General features: G+C 42.4%; 1 protein-coding gene across 1 annotated transcript in view; it reads right to left on the bottom strand.

Annotated features, from left to right (window-relative positions):
- Positions 1–18,511, bottom strand: part of SLC5A12 (solute carrier family 5 member 12) — a 29,839-nt gene extending 11,328 nt beyond the window's left edge. Inside the window, exons 1-8 of the mRNA XM_019477142.2 lie at positions 17,831–18,511; positions 15,653–15,718; positions 13,448–13,499; positions 12,058–12,125; positions 10,607–10,761; positions 8,188–8,328; positions 3,533–3,662; positions 2,366–2,454 (exon numbers count right to left, since the gene is read on the bottom strand). Of these exons, the coding sequence (XP_019332687.1) occupies positions 2,366–2,454; positions 3,533–3,662; positions 8,188–8,328; positions 10,607–10,761; positions 12,058–12,125; positions 13,448–13,499; positions 15,653–15,718; positions 17,831–18,187 (1,058 nt within the window). The 5' untranslated portion in view covers positions 18,188–18,511. The remainder of the gene's footprint in view (positions 1–2,365; positions 2,455–3,532; positions 3,663–8,187; positions 8,329–10,606; positions 10,762–12,057; positions 12,126–13,447; positions 13,500–15,652; positions 15,719–17,830) is intronic.
- Positions 18,512–24,616: the final 6,105 nt, after the last annotated feature.

Genomic DNA, 24,616 nt, shown 5'->3' with positions numbered 1-24,616 from the left:
CTGATCATGCACAGTTTACACCCACATCTGTGTTTACACGTGCTTGTAACACGTATCCAATGTCTGCTATCTTATGGCAGTGAAAATTAGTTTACTGTGGTCTAATAGTGTTGCATGTGTAGACTGTGACACTTTATACCACAGCAAATTAATCTACTGCACAGTTAAGCACAGGTATAGATGCACCCACTGAGATAACATCTTAGCAGGATTTTAAGCAGAAGTTCCTACTCTTCTGACTAACTATGAGGGATGATGACACTGATACCATTCCCAGTCCTGCTTCAGTCACTAATAGCCTTTCATTTACATTACTTTTATTCTTGAATGGAAAGGTACAAATGCCTACTTTAATGTACCTTCTCACAAGTCCTCCAGTTGACCAAACTACACATACCTTTTCAATATACTGAGAAAAGACAGAGACATTGCTTTTCTAGTGAGGAGGTTAATAAATGCTACTGATATCAGTCTTTTGGAAGCCTTGTAACAAATGATATCTACCAAATAATTCACAGAAATTGTTGTTACAAGTACAGTAGCAACTGTGCACATCTACACATTCCTTAGCGTGTCCTAGTTAATGCACATTAAGTTCAGTACTCTCATGAACCCTGCATGCCCCCGAAGGCTGGGGGAGCACAGCAACTGCCCGCAGGCGACAGCAGCAGTGTTGGCAGTGGGGAGCTCCCACAGGCAGCTGCAGTGGTGTCAGTGGTGGGGGCAGGCTGAGTGGGGAGCTCCCGCGGGTGGCCACAGTGGTGTTAGCGGTGGGGAGGGCCAACTAGTGCTGACCAGTGGTCAGCGACCACCTGCAGATGCTGCCAGCAGTGTCGGCAGTTGGGGGGGCTGGCATGTGGCAACCGCCCACAGGCACCACTAGCAGCGTCAGCAGTACTTTTTCCAGGTGGTGCACCGCCAAGCTCAGGGGGTGCACATGCACCCATGTGCATCCCCTATGCTTTGCCAATGAATACCCATATAATCAAGTACTAACTCAATGCACACTAACTGGCACTACTGTGCATTAGTGCCAGCACATGCCTTTTAGTGATGCTACTGTGCAGTATCATATAACACTCATTTTGACGTGGCGTGCTACTGTGCAGTAGTATTAGGCTACTGCACATTTAGCATCTCACATAGACGTGCCTACTGTGTGCTCAGTTCCTACCTTTTCAGTTTTCTTATTGGTGTTTGTCTGTACAATACAGTTATTAAAATAATAACACCACTTACATTAGAACCCTGGGCACATCCCCCTCACCAGCAATTGTGATAGAACATGACCTTCTTTTATAAATGTGGGTTCTCTCGACTCCCTCCAAACTGAAAACAAAACTGAGTGTGCTATAGTAGCCAAGATTCTTGTTACAGTTAAGCTGGTGTCAACCCTCTGCCTTCTACATGGTGGCTCTGAATTCACACATTTCAACTAATCAGAATCCATCTCAGTGGTGTTGCTTGGGCATAACTTACTTATTCTACATATAGAATAGCTCATATTCCATACTTAAGATGGTGCAATTTATTAAGTGTACTGTATGTCCTTGAAATACCTATTCTTTTATTTCACATATACTAAAAGTATGGGATGAAAATTGTTTCATTTCAATAAAGACCTCTTTGATCCTGACATGCTACTTTGGTGGGGCAGGTGGGAGGGCAGGAGGGGCAGCCTTCAGGAACTTGAGAATGTGACAGCTCTGACTACTGGTAACATGGACTTCAACCTTCAGTCTTTTTCCTAGCTTTAACTATTGATGGGTTAGTTGCTATCCCCTAAGCTCCTATTATTTTAATATGACTGTCATCCGCAGCATGGGGGAACATTCAGTTATAGTTATTGATCCAGACAAATTATTTTTTTCCATGTTGGCCATATACATACATTATCTTTATGGCTGTTTTATGTTCAGCCAGAATCATCAACATGCCCTCCATTGGTTCTCTAATTGTATAGTTGTGCCAGTGAGGTTAAATAAAAGGGATTTCAACTCCACACAGATGCTGCATTATCTCAGCAGGCTGAGCTGCTTCTAAAGAGGAAAGTGGTGTTTCTCTGATTTTTTTGCTCCCTTTTTTGTGATAATAGTGTGGTTCTCAAATATGGTTTGGGAAGAGGAAAAAGTAAAATATATCTGACAAAGTGAACCCAGGCTCTGGCATGAATTGAATGCAAGCAGATAAACCACTGAAGCATTAGCTGGGACAGTGGAGGAGAAATGATGCTTAATTCTCATAGTTAGCACTTTGATCTATACTTAGGTCTTAAGAGCATTACTTCCCCTCTTTTAGAAAGGTCAAGGCAACGCACCTATGCAATGCACATAGCTAGAGCAAACACAATTTCAAAAATACAGACCTTAGGGTTCCACTGAATGCACATGCAACAAATAGTCCTGGGAGTCCTGGAATTGAGGAAAAAATGTCCATAACAAAATAAGGCATCAGCTAGGGTAAAAGAAACACAAGAATAATAAAGGATGTTAACTGGGAAGTTTTCTAGACTGAGACAATGCAGTAGCCATTTGCAATCACATTATTGTGTAAAAGTAAAATGTTCAACAAAAATCCAAATTCAGGTATCTCAGCTCTAATTGGCATACCAAAACAGAGGCCTCTAAGGCATACTGAACTAATACAAATGAGAGAGAAGTACAGTATAACCTCATAAATCTGGTGTGCTCAGAACCAAGCATCTTCTGGAAATCTGAAAATGCTGGATTTTTGAAACCGGCACAGTGGCTAGTTGCAAAGTGGGGGAAGGTGGGGAGGCGGGTAGTGGTGGCCAGTCCCAGAGCAGTGGGTGCACATGGAGTGGTGGCTCAGGGTGGTGAATGGCAATAGCAGCCACCATGTGAAGCTTCCCCCTCCACATCCGTGAGGGCAGGGGGAGGAGGGAGTGGCAGCCAGTCCTGGAGCAGCGGGGGGAGGTGCCAGATTTTTGATAATTCTGGATTTTTGATATCTGGATTTATGTGGTTATACTGTACTTGACAGTGACATAAACTGAAATAGATACATGAGAGCATAGTAATGTAATACCATATGGTGGGATTGTCGCATTCTAAATATCAACTTGAAAAGGCACTTAAAACTTTTAAGTATTTTTGTTGGCAAGATCTTTAATTGGACTAACTGCATGGTTGGGAGACATTTAGATAAGCTTTTGGGTACAAGTCACCCTTCTTCAGGTCCCTGTCCCTTGTACCTGAAAGATAAAAGATCACCCTCAAATATCCTCAGCTCTTGTATATTTTCTGAGCCATGAAAACAACATCCTCACTCCAGCATTACCACTTAAGCACACTTAATCATAACAATATTATCATAGACTTCAGCTGGACTTTGTATATGCTTAGAGGCAACTTCACAAAGTAGCCAGAGCTATATTGTTTTTACAGAGAGCTTAAATTTATTTACAGACTTTACAGAAAGGTATTTTTAGCCTAAAGTTTTACTGCCTGTTCATAAATTTATGGATATTGGCAACTCTACACAGCACCTGGGTTGAGAATTACTGATATACCTGATCAGGTGCGGAAATGAAGCCAGCAGTCCAAGGATCACAGTTCTTATAATGAGAATACATCACCAAACCCGAAAAGACTGCACATACCAGGATTATCCAGAGTCCCACTAAATTAAGGTAAAGTGCTCTAAAAAGAAAAAAAAGAGGGAGAGAGAAAATCTAATTTATGTTTAACTCAACACAAATATGGAAAACTCATAATTTTCTATGTTTACTAAAAAAAAACCTTACTAAAATTTGTAAATTTAGTAAGGTTTGCATAAGTATTTATGGGAAATGCTAATATTCATCTTAAAACCTAAAGGCAAATGTAGAAATCTCAATTTTTTTAGTATGTTTGCAAGAAGCGTAACTACAACAAAAAGTTTCATAGTTTCATAGTAGCTAGGGTCAGGAGGGACCTGAACAGATCATCAAGCCCAACCCCCTGCCACAGGCAGGAATGAATGCTGGGTTCACAAGATCCCAGACAGGTGATCATCCAACCTCCTCTGGAATTTGCCCAAGGTAGGGGCGAGGACCACTTCCCTGGGAAGTTGGTTCCAGATTTTGGCAACCTTAACTGTAAAATATTGCCTTCTGATCTCCAACCTAAACATATTCTCTACCAGCTTATTACCATTGTTCCTTCTCACCCCAGGTAGTGCTAGGGAGAAAAGGGCTCTACCTATTTGCTTTTGATCTCCCCTGATGAGTTTGTAGGCAGCCACCAGGTCCCCCCTCAGCCTCCTCTTGCTGAGGCTGAACAGGTTCAGGACCTTCAGTCTCTCCTCATAGGGCCTGTCTTGCTGCCCTCTCACCAAGTGGGTGGCCCTCCTCTGAACCCTGTCCAGGCTGGCCACATCCCTTTTGAAGTGCAGTGCCCAGTACTGGACGCAGTACTCCAACTGCGGCCTGACCAAAGTTACATAGAGGGGGAGTATCACCTCTCTGGACCGGCTTGAGATGCACCTTTTGGAAGCATGACAAGGTATGGCTGGCCTTGCTGGCTGTGGTCTGGCATTGGCGGCTCATGTTCGTCTTGGAGTCAATAATGACTCCAAGATCCCGTTCCACCTCTATGCTTTCAAGAGGGGAACTCCCCAGCCTGTATGTATGCTGTGGATTCCTTCTTCCAAGATGCAGCACCCTTTATCTATGTTGAACCCCATCCTATTCTCATCTGCCCACTTTGGCAATCTGTCTAAATTTATTTGCAACCTTTCTCTCCCTTCAAGTGTGTCCACCTCGCCCCACATCTTAGTGTCATCAGCAAACTTGGACAGTGTGCTTTCCAACCCCGCATCCAAGTCGCTGAACAAGATGTTAAGCAGTGCAGGCCCAAGGATCAAGCCCTGGGGTACACCACTGCTCACATCTCGCCAGGTTGATGATAACTTAAGACCAAAGTGAAGAAACTCTCTTCCTTCAATGTAAAACTTTAAAAACTTATTTCATCTCTGAAAAGTTGTTGCAACTCTGCCTTGAAACTAGATGCAATATTGTTTTGAATTGAATTTGGTTTGTTTCTGATTTCACCACTGAAATTAATCTACTTTCCCCTTCAGCAGCCATTTGAGGTAGCTAATGTTTAAAAATCTCATAATTCCTGTGAACTATCAGATCATACATAAACTACACCACATTTTGACATTTCCCTTTACTGACTTCCCAGCCATGGCCAACTCCACTTCAGAATTACACACCTGGATTCCAAAGATCTCCTTAACTCAATACAAATGACCTCTCTGACCTCCAATCATTAATATCCTTTCTCCTGCATCCTTTACTCCTCCAGTCTTGATCTAGAAAGACTCTTCACAGTCAGAGAGTATATTTTCACTTTTACTGCCACTTCTTTCTAAACTCTGTCCTCCACTCCCTCTAAGTCTCTCTATTATATCCACTCCTCCATCTCCTTTTAAATCATATCTTATATCATTATTTTCTCCAGAGCCCTTGCATAAGTTTACAGAGTATTTTGAAGAACACACTAAGAATAAAAAAAAGGACAATCCTAATTCTAATAATATAAAAGCCTTAGTTTGTCTGTCCATAATGCTTTTTTTGCACTGTGATTTGGTTGCTTGGAGGCAGAGGGGGACAATGGGGGACCACTGCTGTGACAGAGGGGACAGAGCAGGGGAGTGAGGCCAGCACTGCTGGCCTCACCTCCCCCCCTGCTTCTTGGAGGTGGCAGGGGCATGGGGTGCTGTCTGCACAGCACTGGCCTCACCCCACCCCACACAGCAGAGCGTCACTGTAACAGCAGGGACTGGAGCCAGAGCTGAGGGGGAAAGGCCAGTAGTGCTGGCCCCACCACCCCTCCCCCCCCTGCTCCTTTGAGCCAGGGGCCAGAGGCTGCTGGCAGGGAGGAGGAGGTGGTGGGGAAGAGGGGAGGGAGGGGGGAAGGGGAATGGAAAGGGGAGGGGGGGTGATCAGTAGCTGTGCCCTGCTGTAAGTTCCACCATGGCCTTGACTGCTGCCACAATCATTGTAATTGCCACCACTGCGACCACCATAGGTTCATAGGTTCATAGGTTCATAGATGCTAGGGTTAGAAGGGACCTCAATAGATCATTGAGTCCGACCCCCTGCATAGGCAGGAAAGAGTGCTGGGTTTAGATGACCCCAGCTAGATGCCTATCTAACCTCCTCTTGAAGACCCCCAGGGTAGGGGAGAGCACCACCTCCCTTGGGAGCCCGTTCCAGACCTTGGCCACTCGAACTGTGAAGAAGTTCTTCCTAATGTCCAATCTAAATCTGCTCTCTGCTAGCTTATGGCCATTATTTCTTGTAACCCCCAGGGAGGCCTTGGTGATTAAAGCCTCACCAATTCCCTTCTGTGCCCCCATGATGAACTTATAGGCGGCCACAAGGTCGCTTCTCAGCCTTCTCATGCAGAAGCTGAAGAGGTCCAGGTTCCCTAGTCTCTCCTCATAGGGCTTGGCCTGCAGGCCCTTAACCATACGAGTGACGACCCTGTCCAGGTTATCCACATCCTTCTTGAAGTGTGGCGCCCAAAACTGCATGCAGTATTCCAACTGCGGTCTGACCAGCGCCCAATAGAGGGGAAGTATCACCTCCTTGGATCTGTTCGTCATGCATCTGCTGATGCACGATAAAGTGCCATTAGCTTTCCTGATGACTTCATCACACTGACGACTCATGTTCATCTTGGAGTCCGCTAGGACTCCAAGATCCCTTTCCGCTTCCATGCCTCCAAGCAGGTCATTTCCTAGGCAGTAGGTATGCTGGACATTTTTCCTCCCTAGGTGCAACACTTTGCATTTCTCCTTGTTGAATTGCACTCTGTTGTTTTCCGCCCATTTGTCCAACCTGTCCAGGTCTGCTTGTAGTTGTTTCCTGCCTTCCGGTGTGTCCACTTCTCCCCACAGTTTTGTGTCATCCGCAAACTTGGGCAGAGTACACTTCACTCCCTTGTCCAAGTCGCTGATGAAGACATTGAAGAGTATCGGTTCAAGGACCGAGCCCTCCGGGACCCCACTGCCCACACCCTTCCAGGTCAATACCGACCCATCCACTACGACTCTCTGGGTGTGAACTTCTAGCCAATTCGCCACCCACCGGACTGTGTAGTCATCTAAGTCACCACTGTGGTCACAGGCCCTGGCCCCAGCCCAAAGTGGTGGGGGAAGGTAGGGAGTGGCCCTGGCCCAGGCCCCAGCCCAAAGTGGCAGGGGCAGTGGCCCAGCCCAAAGTGGTTTGGAACAGCAGGAAATGGCCCCAGCCTGAAGCAGCAGCCCTGGCCCCAGCCCAAGCCCAAAGCAGGGCGGGGAGTGGCCCTGGCCCTGGCCCTGGCCCTGGCCCTGGCCCGAAGAGGTGGGGGAGAGAAGGGGAGTGGCCCTGGCCCAAAGCAGAGAATTACCACTCTTGTATATACTGCTGCTGATGTAAGAACCTATCAAGTTCTACCTGAGGCATGTTGTCCAGAGAGAGGTATGGAATGCACTCCACATGGCATTCCTGCACTTGAAAGATACTGATAATTTTCCATTAATGGAGAACAATCCATGAGCAGATCTTCAAAGGTAAGGGTGCTAATATCAAAGAGTGAGCATCATGTCTCAAGCTGCATGAATAATTTGTAGAAATAATTCATAAGGAACTTCAACTCTTTCTAGCTGCAGAATCTCTGGAAGAAGATTTTGCTGTCCTTGAATGTACTTGATTTTTAAAATAATAATATCTTTCTGAACAATAATATATTTTAAATTCTTTTTGAACTTTCTTTTGCTGCTTGTTTGACATTTGAGATCTGGACAGTCTTGAGATATCATAACAGATTTCACACAGCAAAAACTATGGCTGTGCTCACATAACAATAGCACATAGCAGGTCACAAGCAGTCATTTCTGTTCCCCTGTAACATGAGTATAGAGGCACTTTTTGTATTAATACCTGTGTATGTGAATTAAAAATTTATTTTGCATGAATATTTACATGTGTTATCTGCAAATTGCTTACTATCAAAATTTGTGATAGAAAAGCTTAATCAGTTCCAGAGCCACAGGTGCAAGGGTTAAATGGTTCCATACTGAGATCCCTGTATATCTTAAGATATAATGAACAAAATGATTAGTATTGCCCCAAAGAAGAAGAGTTGGAATGAAAGTGCATTGTATTTGATTGTGGGATACTAAACAACTTACAACTTAGCTTGTTTTTCTGATCTGCAGGAAATGCATCTCTGCATAGTGGACTGATTAACTCCATAGATTCCTAACCATGTAAAGGTTCCTCCAAATGCAATTGTCCAAAAAGTATGTCGTCTTAAGGGATCTACATCAAAGCTACAAGACAGAGAGAAAAGTAATTCATTTCCACATGCTTAATATAATATTGACATAGAATAAAGATAGAGTATGAGTTCCAAACAACTCCTGAGCTTTGAGAGATATCATGTTTGATTCTGCAGATATGTATGATTTATAGATAGATCCTATGCTGTATAACTTACACTCATTAGACTCAACACACCCCTCAGAAAGTACCAGCTCTTACCTTTCATTCGTTTATTGACTATGGAAAAGTAATAAAGCAATTCTGTTGCAAAGAGCTCAGAAACTCTACAAAGGTCAGAATGTTTTTGACGCTGTGGGTTCCTATCTGAAATCTCTGGGCTTATCTTGTGAATTTTATATAGGTGTTTTAATACCTTCTGGTACTAATATTGAGCAGCAAAAAATGGCATCCTTAGAAGGAACTCACAGCACCTCAGGGTGCCATGACACCTCAGTTGACAATCACTGGCTTATACAGAGACCAAGGTTGTCATTAAGCAGCAAAGCCTACATGTGTTTATTTACTCAATATTAAAGAGAATTTCTAATCACAATGTTATACTAGATATACTGGAATTTATCTCAGTGTGAGAAAGGTAACTTATAATGGTCTTGAACTAGTCACCACAGGTGTAATCACTAGTAAATTAATAAATTCAAATTTACAGAGTGTACTATGCTCAAATTTCAAATCTTATGTATATCGCAACAGAACAGACTAAATATCCACGTCATCTGGTATTTGGTTCCCAGAAAGGGATGATGCCACTTAATATACCTCAGACAAAAGGCCCTTCAATCTACCAAATTACTATAGTCATGTTATTATATATTATCCCATAAGGATAAATTTATTCCTGAGCTTGACTGATAATTAGCTTGTGATGAGGCTTCATAACCCATGTAATTTTATTTTAACCAGTAGAGCTAAAGTTACATTTATTTTTATTTTAAATATCCTTGTCTTTTGTACTCTATTGATTTTAAACTCAGTAACCATTGTTGATAAAATACCACATTTGGTAGGGTTTTTAAAAGCTGCCTGATAACTTGTACTAGTTTCTATCAGTGCCTTACTGCGATAAATGACCTCTTTAGTCACTGGTATAAATGGCCATCAATGACAGGCCAATTCATCACAGCAGGGCAGCAGTACTAGCTACATGGATAAGTATACTTAATATAAAGTGATGCTTTCATAAATGAAGAATGAAAGGACATGTAAATGAGGTCAGAGGAGTGGGTGTGCTAGAATAAGGTCCATGGCAAGACAAATAGGGATGTGTGAAGCTTTGGTCCCTGATTCAATTCAGCAGAGATTCGGCCTGATTCAGTGGCCAAATCTCCTAATCCAAATCAAATAAAGAGAACATTTAATCTCTCTGAATTGAATCAGAACCCTCCAAATCAGTCTGGAGAGATTCGGAAAGATTCAGTGATTCAGACACAGACACAGCTTTAAATGTTTTTTCTACGTACCTCAAGGTACCAGAGGGCTCATGAATGCTGCAATGGTGGGGTGGATAGAGTGTCCCACAGGAACGTGGAGGGTCCCTAGTGCACTCAGCAGCAGACCCAGAAGTGGACCAGAAGCACTTCCAGTCCACTTCCAGGTCTGCTGGGGAGCACACTAGCCCCCCCACCCCGGCTCCCCTGGCTTGGCGACTGGTGCCTCCTGGGTCTCGGGGGGGAACCCAGGGTCCCTCTGCAGCTGATCACCAATCCAGGGAGGTGCAGGGTGGGGCCCAGTGCACTCCCCAGTGGACTGGAAGTACTTCTGGGTTCACTGCTGAGCATTCCCCACCCCACCCCATGCTCCTTTGGGGTGCTTCATCTGCCCCACCATCGCAGCTTTCACAAGTTGCTCCTGGTACCTCGAGATATGTAGAAAAAACATTTCAAACTGGCCGAATCGCTGATTCTCCAAACCAGCATTGAACTTTCAGATTCAGATTCAGCTAAATCAAATCGGGGACAGTGATCCAAATCAATTAATTGAATCACTGTCCCCAATTTGGGCCGAATCCAAATTGAATACAGCCCATTTCACACACCCCTAGAGCCAAGTACAGACATACAAATGTGCAACCTCCCTTTGAATTCAATGAGGACAGGATTTCTCTCAATAATTTAGGGAATTTGTATAGCAGCTCAAAAGCTGATTGACCTAAACAGAGCTTGAATACCTATAGCTCACTAACTCCTAAAGACTAGTGTATAGCAACTCCAGTCTTAAACATGGAAAAGAGATAAAAGATAGACCAGCAAAGTTTTATGTTGTGCTTACTCAAATATGGTTAGTCGGGATCCATTGTTTGCTCTTTCCCAAATCATGCTAGGTCCACCATTCAAAAGAGTTCCTTGAATCAGAACCGTTAAAAAACCAAGCACCATGACAACAAATTGAAATGCATCCGTCCAGACAACAGCTTTTAATCCTCCCTAAAATTATAAGAAGTAGCATGTTTATATTCTTTTTTTTATTTTCAGTATTATAGTATGTAGAGCTCCCAATGAGCTGAGAACCTTATTCCACAAATTGCTATACACCTAGAGGTAATCTCTGCCCTGAAGAGTTCCATTCCAATTCTCCAAAAGGGTGCATTATATTACATATCAGAAAATGAGGTACAAAGAGATGGATCATGATGGCAGTGTGTCCTAGCTGGGATGTCCTCAAGTATGCCTTCTCATCTGCTCCTGCTCAGATGCTCCATCTCCAAAAATAATCCTATGAGGCCACTTCAGGGTTCCCCCTTGTGGCCACTCTCAAGATTTTAGTCTCATAGTGCTTGAAGGAAACCATAGCAAATTATGACTGCCAGCTTACCTCTTACCTGCTCTGCCTCCTGCTATCATCTCACACCTGGTGATCATTGACCATTGCTCAATGACTCCCCAAAGAGTCAAGTGACTCAAATCCATGGGTTGGTGGTCTGCAGCAATGTATCTTCCCCTGTCCTCCTTCCTGCCCCCTACCCCTTCCCACATTAGGTCTAGCCTGCAGACCTAAGGTTTTGGCAGTATTTGGTGGCAGGAATTTTGCTAGCACTGCTCTGTAGTTGGATGTCAGGTACTGGGAAGCTTTTCTGAAGCTGATCAATGGGGAAAAGCTATAGGGGCAGAAACAGCAAAAGCTGGGTCTTAGTGCTGACTATCTCCAATATGAACTGGGACATTTTGGTCTGCTGCTGGAAAAAGTTGCAGACCACTTTGCTAATCTGTTTCAAACCATTATTACCAGCATTTTACAGTGCTTTCATTAAAAAATAACCCCCCTGTAAGGCTCATAATCAGTGAGACCAGTTCATCCTAGGTTCTATCCCTCTAGGCTTTAACTGGAGTTACACTAGGAAATTATTTGTTTCTTCCTTTCTATAAACTGTAGACTGACAAACACATTCAGAGAGAGAAATATTTATCTTCTTTTTGGAAGCTTTCATGTGGAATGAAAGTGTATCACTTCCTAATCTAAAGAATTTTATCCTTGGCCTGAAGTTATCTGATTTAAATCTTGGAACATACACAGTATGAAGAAGGCTATAAAGCTATTTTCCCCTGTAAAAAGTACAAAAATAGACCGAAGATTTTGAAACAGTTTTCCAACATTTGTATTTATAAATGCAAACCAGTTATTCAAAGTACTATTGGAAACCCTGATTTCAAATACTATTTTTCATAAGAATAAGTCTAGCCTTTATCAGACATTTAAGTATTTCAGCTGTGCTAGTTGCATACCAGAGTGCAGTAGAACGTGCAGACAATTCCTGTTGCAAATACAGAGCCCCAAAGGTGAAATCCAGTCACTGTGGCACAGAAATAAATCAAATTAGTAGTAAAAAAAAACAAGTCCCAGTCATCTGGAAGGTAACAGAATAGTTAATCATTGTTCCTGGACTTGAGTAACTATTAATTTAATTTTTTTTATTTCTACTGGGAACTCCACTAGATGATAAGAGTTTCTGGACATTAATGGCTGTTGTTTTGCCTTCTTGGTTTCATTTTGCTGCCTTCATGCAAATTGTGACTAATTGCATCTCAAGTGTGTGAGGGTAATAATTAAAATGCATAATGGTGTAAGGCCAAATCAAAATTGTCCTCATGAGATGCACAAAAATCTCATATTTTTGATAGAATTAAGCATACAATTGTTTTACAGCAATGCCTTCTTTCTCTCTTACCCTAAGGGATGAGTTTTGTCTTATTTTTTCTTCAAAATTATCAATGTCAACAAAATTCTAGTCAAAGAAGAAGAGTAACTAGTTTCCACTCTCTGTTTTGCTTGCTTTTCTCCAACTCCTCTCATTCTGGTTGGGGTGGACTGAGATCCCAGAGAGCTGCTTCAGGCAGCGATAGGATTCTTTTCTACCTATCAAGTAAGATAGTATGCTACATCATTCATCAAACTGGGAGGTTGATGGCTTTATAGTAGTTTTAGCACAAAAAGTAAAGAAGAACATATGTCTAGCTACAGCTATAAGATACTGAAGTTAGTTTAACAGGAAAATGAATGAGTTATCTTACAGAAAACATTGTAGGATTTTTTTAAGACAGTCATGAAGATCTAAATTAAGAGGTTGCAACCCCTTTTTAGTCTACATGGATTAGTACTAACAAAAAAGAATTGCCGCCCATTTTATCAGACACACTAGTCTTAGTCTTTCATCTTCCTAATTCCAACCAGAGAACTGTAATGTTTTCAGTGAAAAAAATGCATCAGCTTTATCCAGTGAAGATTAAAGATGACAGCAGTATAAGGTAGGCAGGAGAGAAAACAATCAAAGTACACAATACGGTTTTAAATCATCACTTTGTACAGTGCACTTTTTCAGGATACTGAGATGCATAAATTCAGGACTCATCCCCTCAGGTAACTCCTTAAGTATAAAGAAAAATAGACTTGGTTAATGGTAGGACCTTGCCAATGTACTGACATGAATGAGGAAGATGGAAGGTAAGAATTGAGAAATACCAAAGTGAAGGCACAGAAACTTTTACAAATAATTTGGAGGTTTTTGTTTTGTTTTGTTTGTGTTTCTTTTTTTCTAAATCTGTCTGCTTCAATTATTTTGCTTGGGCAGTGACATGGTTGATTGGTGCAGCCATGTGCTTTGGACTGGAAACTCACCTTGGTTGAGAGCCAGTGCTGGAGCATAAACCACCACTCCTGTGTAGAGGATCTGCAAAAGTGAAAAGGTAACTTAAAAATTCAGAGCAAAAGCTCCCAATTACAGGGGGCCCTGAAGCAAAACTTTAGATCTGCAGTCTCTTTGGAAAGTTTGGATCAGTCTTCAAATTAAAAGTATTCTAAATTCTACAAGTTTAAGGTGCCTAGCTTCTACAAATCAGAAACCCATTGCTATTTTTAATTCCATACTTAAGGAAATATCAACTGCATTTATCAAAATGTTTTTAATGCATCCATTTTTGTAATGCTTATGTGCCATAAAATATCAATCAGATAGAAAAGGTAGCAGCCAGTAATATATAGCCTTTAAAAACACTCAGTGATGTAGAAATAACTTAGTAAACTCACACTACCATAGCTGGCTACCTGAACACTTCCATGCACATATAATGCACACACACACAATACACACTGTTTAGATAAGAACACAGAAAGAAAAGAAAAGCAAAATATTTAAATCAATTGCTAAGGCTATTTGAATTCAATTAATGTAAATAACCAAGAAAATTAACTATTAAACGCATACATCATAATATCTGCATTCATTTCCCTCTATATGCAATTAAAATAATTTGCTGTCACTATTTGTTTTTAATCTTTTAATTTATTTGAAGCTATATCTTGTATATTGCAATGACTCCTTGTGTGATCTCAGCCAAGTATCTCTCCCTGCCTCAGCTTCCCTATCTATAAGACAGAGATATTACTGTATGTGGGTGGGGGCAGGACCTTTAGGGACCAGCTAGCCAGTGGGTACATCTACATGAGACGTTTACTGTGGCATGGCCTAATTAGCTCTGCAGTAAAGTCTCAGCTTCTACATGTACTATGCTACTAGGATAGAGTAAACTAATTAACTCTGCCACAGGTTAGTACTTGTAATCACAAGTACTATCCTTCAGCAGAGTTTTTTTTACTCCACAGCAATGCACATGTAGATGCTGACAGGGCTGGCTGGGGCAGGAGAGTGCTTCAGTGTGGGGGCTACTTGCTGGCTAGCCCCACACTGGAGCACCCTTGTGCCCCAGTCATCCCCTCCACAGCCTGTTGAGCCAGGTTGGGGCAGCCCTGGGTTCATAAGCTGATCCCCAGGGCTCCCTGCTAGCCAAGGCTGTGCATTCCCAGCTCAACATGCTATGGTCCCAGGCTCATATGTAAACTCTGCTCCTTGGAACAATAAACTCAGGAATGAACTGCGACAGAGTTTGTGTCACACTAATTTCACATGTAGATGCACACACAGAATACTTCTCCTTAAGGTAGGTATTTCATTTTTGTTTTTCTTTTGTTGCATTAGAGTGGCACAAAGAGGCCATGGCATAGACAACGATTCCCCCAATTGTTTGGGGCTGATCAGTAGCCTAGTTTCAAATGGAGGAGAGGAGAATAAGCCTCCTCGCCACAAAATAATACTATAGCTTGGTGTTTAGGGCTCTCTCCTGGGAAATGGGAGTCCCCTTGTGTTTGGGAAATGTCTGTAACAGATCTCCCATTTCCTGAGTGCTCCAGTCATAAGATAGTTGTGAAAAAAACTTGTGGATGCTGCAATCGGCACTGAATTAAATAAACTCTCATGTTGTGCATCTTCTTGGTGCTTCACAGTGGCAGAAGCACCTTATTTCTTGCCCTAATTTGGTCAACCAACCTCCAAAGAGGGCTTGGAGTTTAGATCCACATCTGAACATTGTGCCCCTATTAGAAGCCAGCAAGGAGGCACGTATAGCTGAGAAATCTGGGTTGCTCTTTTTAAGCAGGTGATCTCCACTATCTGTATAGAGATCTTAAATGCCTTATTCTGTTGATTTAATTGTTTTGACAGGAGATTAATATGGAGAGTGATTTGGATCTGGTACTATGTGCCTAAATTAATCACCCAATTGGAAAATTAAGGCATGTAAAAAAAGGAAAAATATGGCAAAGCATCTTTGTGGGAGGATGTCATTCTATCCCTCTCCCAGATATACTGCTTGGCACGGTGCTGTGACTGCCATAACAAAGACACCTCGGGGGGATAGCCATACTGGCTCCCACTTTAAGTTGGTACATAGGACTGGTGCCCCTCTTGCCCCTGTCTAGTAATACTACTGAAGAAAGATATTAACTAAAGTCTCACAAACTATACAAATTATACAAAATGCTTCTTACCGTCTGCAATATGTAGATGAATGTTGCGACAAAACGAACAGACTTGTTAAATCTTAACTCCAAATACTGGGAAAAATAAGAAATACACTAAGTGAAAAGCATATATGATGTTTAGGTCCAGAATATCATTCTTTTGTTAGCAATGCATAGCACTTCACTCCCCAAGCAATCCATTGACTTCACTGAAATGGCTGTCAAAACTAATGATCAGGATAGATTTATTATGGCAGACACTAATAATATGTGGAAGAAACTTCACTTAAAAATTAGGGAATCTACTTAAATCACAGTTTAATGGATTTTACAGAAAGCACAAAAAACAGTGTTGTTCACAAATGCCAGGAATTGGCCATGATTTCCCACAAAATCAACCAAAAAAGAAAATGTAGTAACATAGACTAAGTGAAGGCACCCTCTACCAATCAGCAGGGAGGAATGGGGCAAAACAACTGATAGTGAATCAGCAGACCGAGGGAAGGTACCATCTGTAAATCAGCAGAGAGGGTCAGGGCCCCTGCAAAATGCCTGTGAATCATCTCTGCACACCAAAAAACTCATTGTCTTGCCATGATTTAGATGGTTCCCTATTAATAATGTTATAGCCAGGACAATATATTGGGATGTAACTATGACCTATCCATTATTGGGTAGAAATTATTGTGTTGTTATTATTGGAAGAGTCCAGACGCTACTCAGTAACTAACAATTTTTAAATTTAATGGGCTTCTATACACATGCAGGAAGGTTGCTCCAACCTGCTGTAATTGCAGCTGGAACATGGTAATTACCGGGCTTCAGCAGACTCTAGCATCATGTGTATCAGCATCCCCATGCAGAAAAATGGTGGCGGGGCACTTTAAACTAAACTTCATTCAATGAGCTTTTGTTCAAAGGGCCCCACCACCATTTTTCAGCACAGGAATCCTGATACACATGGCAATCAAGATGCTTTTAATTATTGCAGGTCTTGGAGCTGGGCTAATTGAAGGCCTCCCCCAGCCTCCCCCACCTCCCAGAGCATGTCTATAAACACCCAACATGGGGAAGGAATCTAGGGACATCTCTAATTTAAGTAGGGAAAACTTCACTGATCTCTACAGATTTGCCCCAACATATCCCTTCCCAGGGTACTGAGTCTCCTCTCAGCTACACATAAACTGTCCCATCAATTACAATGAGGAAACTGAGAGGAGAAAGTGATTCTCTGATCTTATCTCAAGAGTTTTGGGAAAGAGTCTTTGCTTGTTCTGCCTTTGGTAACTGTAGCATGTTTCCAATATGAACTTTTTGAGCCTCACGGTGAAATATTTCACAGTCCAGATGTTCAAATTAAGCTTTTCTTGGTCTTTTAACCTCTGGAGTTGTATACATATATTTGCATTAACTTGGTTTGATTGATTAGGCAATGGGGCTTTATTTTATCCAGTCCTCAGTTAATGAACATGTCCCATGACGTCTGTTAATTCCACTAACTAACAACCACCTCAGTTGTCCAAAAATTATCCAGTGTGCTCAGTAACATCCAACAAATTGAGGTTATGTATCATACCCCCAGTAACAACATGACAGTGACTATTGATAATTACACCTGCTGAGGCATCATAAAGGAAATCACAACGTTCACCCAGCTAAAACTTCAGACATTTTATTCTCTCACAACTAAATTTTGTTGGGGGTCAAAATCTCAACCTCAAACCTATATCCACATGTTGTAAATGCCCCCTACTTTACAATGACAAAACAAAATCCCACATATAACAATGCTGAACTTTGTTGTTCTAAGCCCTCTTCCACACCCAATTAGAAATAGTATTTCCTACTTGGTTTAGAGTAAAAATGTGTATATCAGTCTCTCATGTAATATCTTGGTTTTTTGAGTTTGCTGCTTTTAAACCAGTTTTATTGTACTGTATATTGATTTATATTGTGATATCTTTGGGATACAGCGCATTTTTAATGTTCCACATCTGTACAGTGCATATGAAATAAGCCCTTAATCCTTGATTCATGTCCTTTACTATAGTAAAAATAAGTAATAATGAAATAATACAATAAATGTAATTTGTGTCTAAATTCTAAGGTGACACTATGATTTTCAACTATTCCAAAAGCAATGCTTTGCTGTAGCAACATTTGTCTAGCTAATGAACTGATTGTAATAAATTCAGTTTTACCTACCTCATATGTACTTGTAATCCCAGATCTGTAGAACACAGGTAGGAAAAGTTCAGAAGTGAAAATGATGACAAAAGTATATGCAATGAAGAAAAGAATGAAGGATGCCCCATAGCGATACACCTCTGATGGTGTTCCCAGAACAGTCACTGCTGACATAAAGCTAGCTGTAAGGGACAGAGCTACAGGCCCACATGTCATCTGCCTACCACCTACTAAAAATTCCTTTGAAGTTGCTTTTTTTCTCTCCTTAATTGCAAAAAAGACTCCAATGCTAGCAGAAATTAGAAAGAGTGCAGCAAAAACAACATAGTCCCATGATGCAAATGTTTTAATGTCAGGAGGTATGAAGAGAGACATTGTTTCTGGCTGGATAATTCCCTGATCTTCAAAAGAATTCTTTTTGTTTTCTTCTGGTGTTCTAAATGTGATTCTTTGCTAAGAAAAGAGATATTTCCATGGCTAAGCTATGAAAAATATTGGAAAGCAAGGGCAGCACACTCCAATATCCAGTGATGGGATTTTTCTTCAAGTTCTTTCAAAAGTATTATAAAATATCATATAAAGTTAGATTTGGATAATTTAGAAGGAATTATGTGCACTTGTACTCTGGCACTATCAAGGTCCCTGTCAGCTGCCTAGTCAGATAACTTCTTCAGTATCTCTGAGAAATAAATAACCAGTGGAAAGGGAAGAATCTATAGTTCAACCCTTTTTATCTGTTGAGTTTTTATGTAAGGTTAAACATTACTCTTGACAAAATGATGATACAGATTTTTACTGCTTAGCATCTATAAAGAATAAAATGTGGGTGCAATAAAACACATCATGTAAGGGGGATGTGGACAGGGTCAAGTGGTATGAACCTACAGTGAAGCAGTTGAATGGTGGGTTCTAATTTTAAATTGTAACTTTGATTATGTGGTACTTGTGCATCCTCATTTTGGCATTCAATTTTTCTCAGACATATATGTTTGTAAACATGTTCTGTGGAACATCTGAAACTTGTTCTGTGCTTAGAACATGCAGTTAAAGAGAGCTAATCTTCTATATCATACACAGTTGTGATGTTCAGGCCCACCAACCAAATTTTGGTTCCCCGTTCCATGAAACTGACTTCCAAGCTATTGCTAAGAAAGGGTATGAGCACAGGCTTGCAGGGAGAAAATCTGGAAGGCAAAGGCATGCTTTGACATGCAGCTAGCATGAGACAGAAAAGATTCTACAAGTATATCAGAAGATTCTACAATTATGTCAGGGAAAGTATAGGTCCCTTACTGAATGTAGAAGGCAATCTAGTTATGGTTAATGTGGAGAAGGCTCAAGTATGTAATGTCTTTTTTACTTCAGTCTCTACAACTAAGGTGTTGAATGGGCAAACCAGCCTGGGCCAGTGCTGGCAGGGACTCTGAGCAGGCAGGCCAACCTGAACCAAGTACCACAGCAGACGCACCTGCTGTAAATCCCAGCTAGTGAATGCTCCCTAGTTTAGGAGCAGCAGGCATCCTGATTGGCTGCTGGGAGCACCACCTATCCATTTAACACCAGCTAGGGCCTAGATCTTCAGCCCAGTCAACAGTTCTGCAGTGGCAAGGCTCCTTGTTCCTGTACTCTGATTCTCCTGACCCCTGACCCTAGTTTGGCTCTGTTTTTGGACTTTGCCTTTTGGATTGCTTCCTGGATTGGTACACTGCATCTGACCCCCAGATCCTGACGCTGGATTGGTTCATGGACTCTGCTTCTGGATCTCCCTCTGACTTTGGTATACAGCTCCTACCCTTTGACCCAGCCCAGACCCTGCTTTCCCTCAGTGGCCTAACCATTAGGCAAGATTGTCTATGTCCCAGTCCCATACAGCTTGAGTGGCCTTACATCAGTCCACAGACCAGGAAGTGGAATGGACCCCTCCTGGGTCACAGCTGCAATCAAGCACTGGACAGTTCAAGTCCGTGACCTAAAAGTCCAAGTGCTTTCCCTCAGCAGCCTAACCATTAGGCAAAACTGCCTGTGCCCAGTTCCTTACATAAGGTCAGTTACCAGATGAGTTAAGTTTATAACAAAGATAGGAAAGTGGATAAGCAGCCTAGAGTACCGGAAGAACAGGTTAGAGATTATTTAGAGATGCTGGGTATTTTTAGATCAGAAGGGCTGGCAGGGATACAGAATACTGAAGGAATTGACTGAGGCAATTTTGGAGCCAGTGGCTATCATCTTTGGAAATTCATGGAAGTTAGGTTTTTGGTTGTAGCCGTGTTGGTCTAAGGACATAGGCAGGCAATGTTCTTTGAGTAGATGGGATATCTTTTATTAACCCAACTGAGTAGTTGCAAAAAAGTTCCAGGCAAGCTTTCAGGCACAGTCACCCTTCTTCAGGCATAGGAAGTCTCTTCTGGTCTGAGTTGCAGGCCAGCAGAAGTCCCTATGCCTGAAGAAGCGTGACTGTGCCCAAAAGCTTGCCTAGAATTTTTTTTCCAACTACTCAGTTGGTCTAATAAAAGATATCCCATGTACTCAAAGAACATTGCCTGCCTATAGAAATTGGGTGAAATTCTAGTTGACTGTAAAGGGGTAAATATAGCGTCCATCTTTAAAAAAAAGGAAACGAAGAGAATGGGCAGATCTGGGAAACTGCAGATCAGTCAGCCTGACCTCAATAGCAGGAAAGATTTTTAAGAAGGGTCATTTAAGGAATCTAATTTCTTAGCACCCAAAGAAGGGCAAGGTGATCAGGAAGAGTCAGCATAGATTCACCAAGAGTAAGTCATGCCTGACCAACCTGAATTCCTTCTGTGATTACATGACAGGCTTTGTGGATGGGAGCAGAACAGTGTGTGTTATATACCTTCATTCCCAGCAAAGCTTAACACAGTGTCTCATTATATTCTCATTAATAAGCTAAGGAAATACAGACTAAATGAAAGTATTGTAAGGTGGATACATAACTAGTTCAATCATTGAGTTCAGTGAATAGTCATCAGTGGCTCAGTTTCTAGTTAGGAGAAGTTTATTGAGAGGCATTTCCTGGGAGTCTCTTTTGCCTCTGGTATTGTTTAATATCTTCATTAGTAATCTGGAGTTCATAGTTAGCAAAAGCTAATATCATGTTGGGTGGAGTTGCAAACACTGTGGAGGGTATGATTATAAGATTCAGAATGACCTTTATAAAATGATCCAAAATTAATCAGGTAAAACTGAATAAGGAAAAATACAAAGTCTGGCACTTGAGACAGAACAGTTGCATACATGAATACATGATTGGCAAGGCTACAGTACTGCAGCCAAGGAAGAGCACAGCCCCATGGTTGGCATGAGCAGCTAGGCTTTCTCAGCCACTGGGCCTTCTTAGCTCTCCAAATGTGTACAGACATTTGCTACATCAGGCTAACCCATGCCCTATCTACATACTGCACCTCTCAGGTAAACTAAGTTAGATTCGATCAGCTATTTTTTGCCCAATCTAACCTTCCCAAACAGATCGGCACTTAGATCAACAGAGCCCTAATTACTTTGACTTAAGTGTAATGCCTGCACATACCCATGATGTCCAAGTTACTCCTGCTGAGACATAAGGGCAGATCTTACTAATATTAGTTCTTGCACAAGTAGAGAAAAATCAGTTTCACAATCGACTATGAGACCAGAATTTTCTATCAAAAGTACAAGAGATAACAAAAGAAATCAGCATGTTTCACAAAAGTGATGGCAACACTTTTTTGACAGAACGTGCTGTAGGAAAACAGATGGCCAACTACCAAAGCTATTTTTTTTTCAAATGGGATTTTATTCAAAACTGAAATTTTTAAATCATCTAAAACTGAAAGAAACACTTCTGCCTTACATACTTCTGGGGTAAAATACAATCTGAGTTGATTACTATCCCTGTTTGTACTGTACAACTTGTCTTAAGGTGGCTCCATTTTTAAATCTTCATTTCCTTCTTGATAGACATCTCTTTTGAGTAAATGCATAGAATTTAACATGTTTTCTTCATGGATATCAGTTTTAATCTTAAACCTCCACAGTATGATTAACAACTTAAATGTCCATGACAGTGGTAAATACCATGCTATTACAACCCTGAGGTCCTGAGGTCAAGTACTAACTGAGGCATGCAGAAGATTAACTTAATACCATATTGAAATGATTTCCCTTCTTTGATAGTTAAATTATTATTAGATTGAACATGTCTCTCAAAAGAGTCTATTAAATCCTCTAGTGCCCCAAGTGGCAGCCCGAGAGGGCCGGGGCTGCCTGAAGGTGCATGGCCCCATGCCATGCTATGACAAGTGGCACAGACAGTGCCAGGTCTGAGGCAGCCAGGTCTGCACCACGCCACAGGGGACTCTGGCCACAGCAAGCTCTGAGAACCCAATAGTTGCTATGGGGTCAGGGTGTGCCCTGTGGGGGGAGCTGTGGGCCCTGCAGAGGGGCATGTGGCCTCTGTGAGGGGGCTGTGGCCCCTGTGGGGGGAGCTGTGGCCCCTGTAGGGGGGCTGTGACCACTGTGGGGGGGTGGTGCTGTGGCCCTGTGGGGGGATCTGTGAGCCCTTTGTGGGGAGGCAGTTCATGAACGAACAGGGTAGGGGCAGCTCTGATTTTTCTGTGACAACCCCCCCCCAAAAGTAATGCCGAAGTGTGTAGCTATTTAAAATGTATTTTATTATGATGCTAGAAGCACTGGTAGGCTTCCAAATTCCTTAAACTTGTAAATATATCAATAAAACATTGTCCAGCTGATCCCGTTCTATATAGTGGTGTTTCATTGAATAGCGGAAGAACACTATTTTGGGTATTTTAATGAGAGAATTTGGGTTTCTTATCAGAGTATTTGTAGTTTGTCTTCTAAACATCTTATTGTTTTTGTTGTTCTCCCCTGCACTCTCTCTACAGAGTAGTTCAGCTGTCACCTCAGCTACACATTTTACATATGAGAGACAAGGACTTTTGGGGGGTGATATATTTTTATTGAGTCAACTGTATATCCCAATACCTCTCTCAACTATATCATTGTTCCACTAAAATATATCATCCCCTACCCCCAAACCTGTGCAGTACTGCCCCAGCTCTATCTCCTGGTGAGAAACATTTCTTCCTGAAGAATGTGGAAAACCACTACACATTTTTACTGCAGCATTAACTTTTAGATGGGGAAATAGGGTACTCTGATGAGAATGTACTGGAGTTGTATCGATGTGGGTTAGGTATAGAAGAGCTTTGGCAAAACTTGAGGAACAGGATTGAGGATCCATGCTCTCTTTTCAATGAGTTACACAGTGGCATGGTGCTCCTCCTTTAGTACCCTGTACAAATAAATGTTACAAGTCTATGACTATTACTAGTTAATAGCGTTATTCCTTCAATTTTGGTGTTCTGTGCAGCACTGCATGGCTAGGCTTTAAAACTTGTTGATGACCTGTGTAGTGAGTGGTGGGGGCGAAGAGGGAGGTAGGAAGATTACTGTCTGTGATCCCTTGTTCATTCAAATAAAGTCCCCTTTGTTCAAGTAAAGCAGGGGTTCCCAACCCCTGGGTTGTGGCTGCTGTGGTTGAGGTTTGATCCCTACATCCCGCCCACCAGGTGAAAGTGTCTTCACCATTGTTCCAGCCAGAAGTTCCAGCCACGGGACCCCACATAGATTCACAGATTCATAGATGTTAGGGTCGGAAGGGACCTCAATAGATCATCGAGTCCGACCCCCTGCATAAGCAGGAAAGAGTGCTGGGTCTAGATGACCCCAGCTAGATGCCTATCTAACCTCCTCTTGAAGACCCCCAGGGTAGGGGAGAGCACCACCTCCCTTGGGAGCCCGTTCCAGACCTTGGCCACTCGAACTGTGAAGAAGTTCTTCCTAATGTCCAATCTAAATCTGCTCTCTGCTAGCTTGTGGCCATTGTTTCTTGTAACCCCCGGGGGCGCCTTGGTGAATAAATACTCACCAATTCCCTTCTGTGCCCCTGTGATGAACTTATAGGCAGCCACAAGGTCGCCTCTCAACCTTCTCTTGCGGAGGCTGAAAAGGTCCAGATTCTCTAGTCTCTCCTCGTAGGGCTTGGTCTGCAGGCCCTTAACCATACGAGTGGCCCTTCTCTGGACCCTCTCCAGGTTATCCGCATCCTTCTTGAAGTGTGGCGCCCAGAATTGCAAGCAGTACTCCAACTGCGGTCTGACCAGTGCCCGACACAGGGGAAGTATCACCTCCTTGGACCCATTCGTCATGCATCTGCTGATGCACGATAAAGTGCCATTGGCTTTTTTGATGGCTTCGTCACACTGCCTACTCACGTTCATCTTGGAGTCCACTAGGACTCCAAGATCCCTTTCCACCTCTGTGCCACCCAGCAGGTCATTCCCTAGGCTGTAGGTGTGCTGGACATTTTCCTCCCTAGGTGCAGCACTTTGCATTTCTCCTTGTTGAACTGCATTCTGTTGTTTTCTGCCCACTTGTCCAACCTGTCCAGGTCTGCTTGCAGTTGTTCCCTGCCCTCCGGCGTGTCCACATCTCCCCATAGCTTTGTGTCATCTGCAAACTTGGACAGAGTACATTTCACTCCCTCGTCCAAGTCACCGATGAAGACATTAAAGAGTATCGGTCCAAGAACCGAGCCCTGCAGGACCCCACTGCCCACACCCTTCCAGGTCGAAACTGACCCATCTACCACGACTCTCTGGGTGCAACCCTCTAGCCAATTCGCCACCCACCGGACTGTGTAGTCATCCAAGTCACAGCCTCTTAACTTGTTCACCAGTATGGGGTGGGATACCATATCGAAGGCCTTCCTGAAGTCTAAGT

The sequence above is a fragment of the Alligator mississippiensis genome, chromosome 2 (genome assembly GCF_030867095.1).
Source record: "Alligator mississippiensis isolate rAllMis1 chromosome 2, rAllMis1, whole genome shotgun sequence".
In the NCBI taxonomy this organism is placed as follows: domain Eukaryota; kingdom Metazoa; phylum Chordata; order Crocodylia; family Alligatoridae; genus Alligator; species Alligator mississippiensis.
Note: the sequence above shows the minus strand (reverse complement) of the source record. Positions and strands in the feature narration are given on the sequence as shown.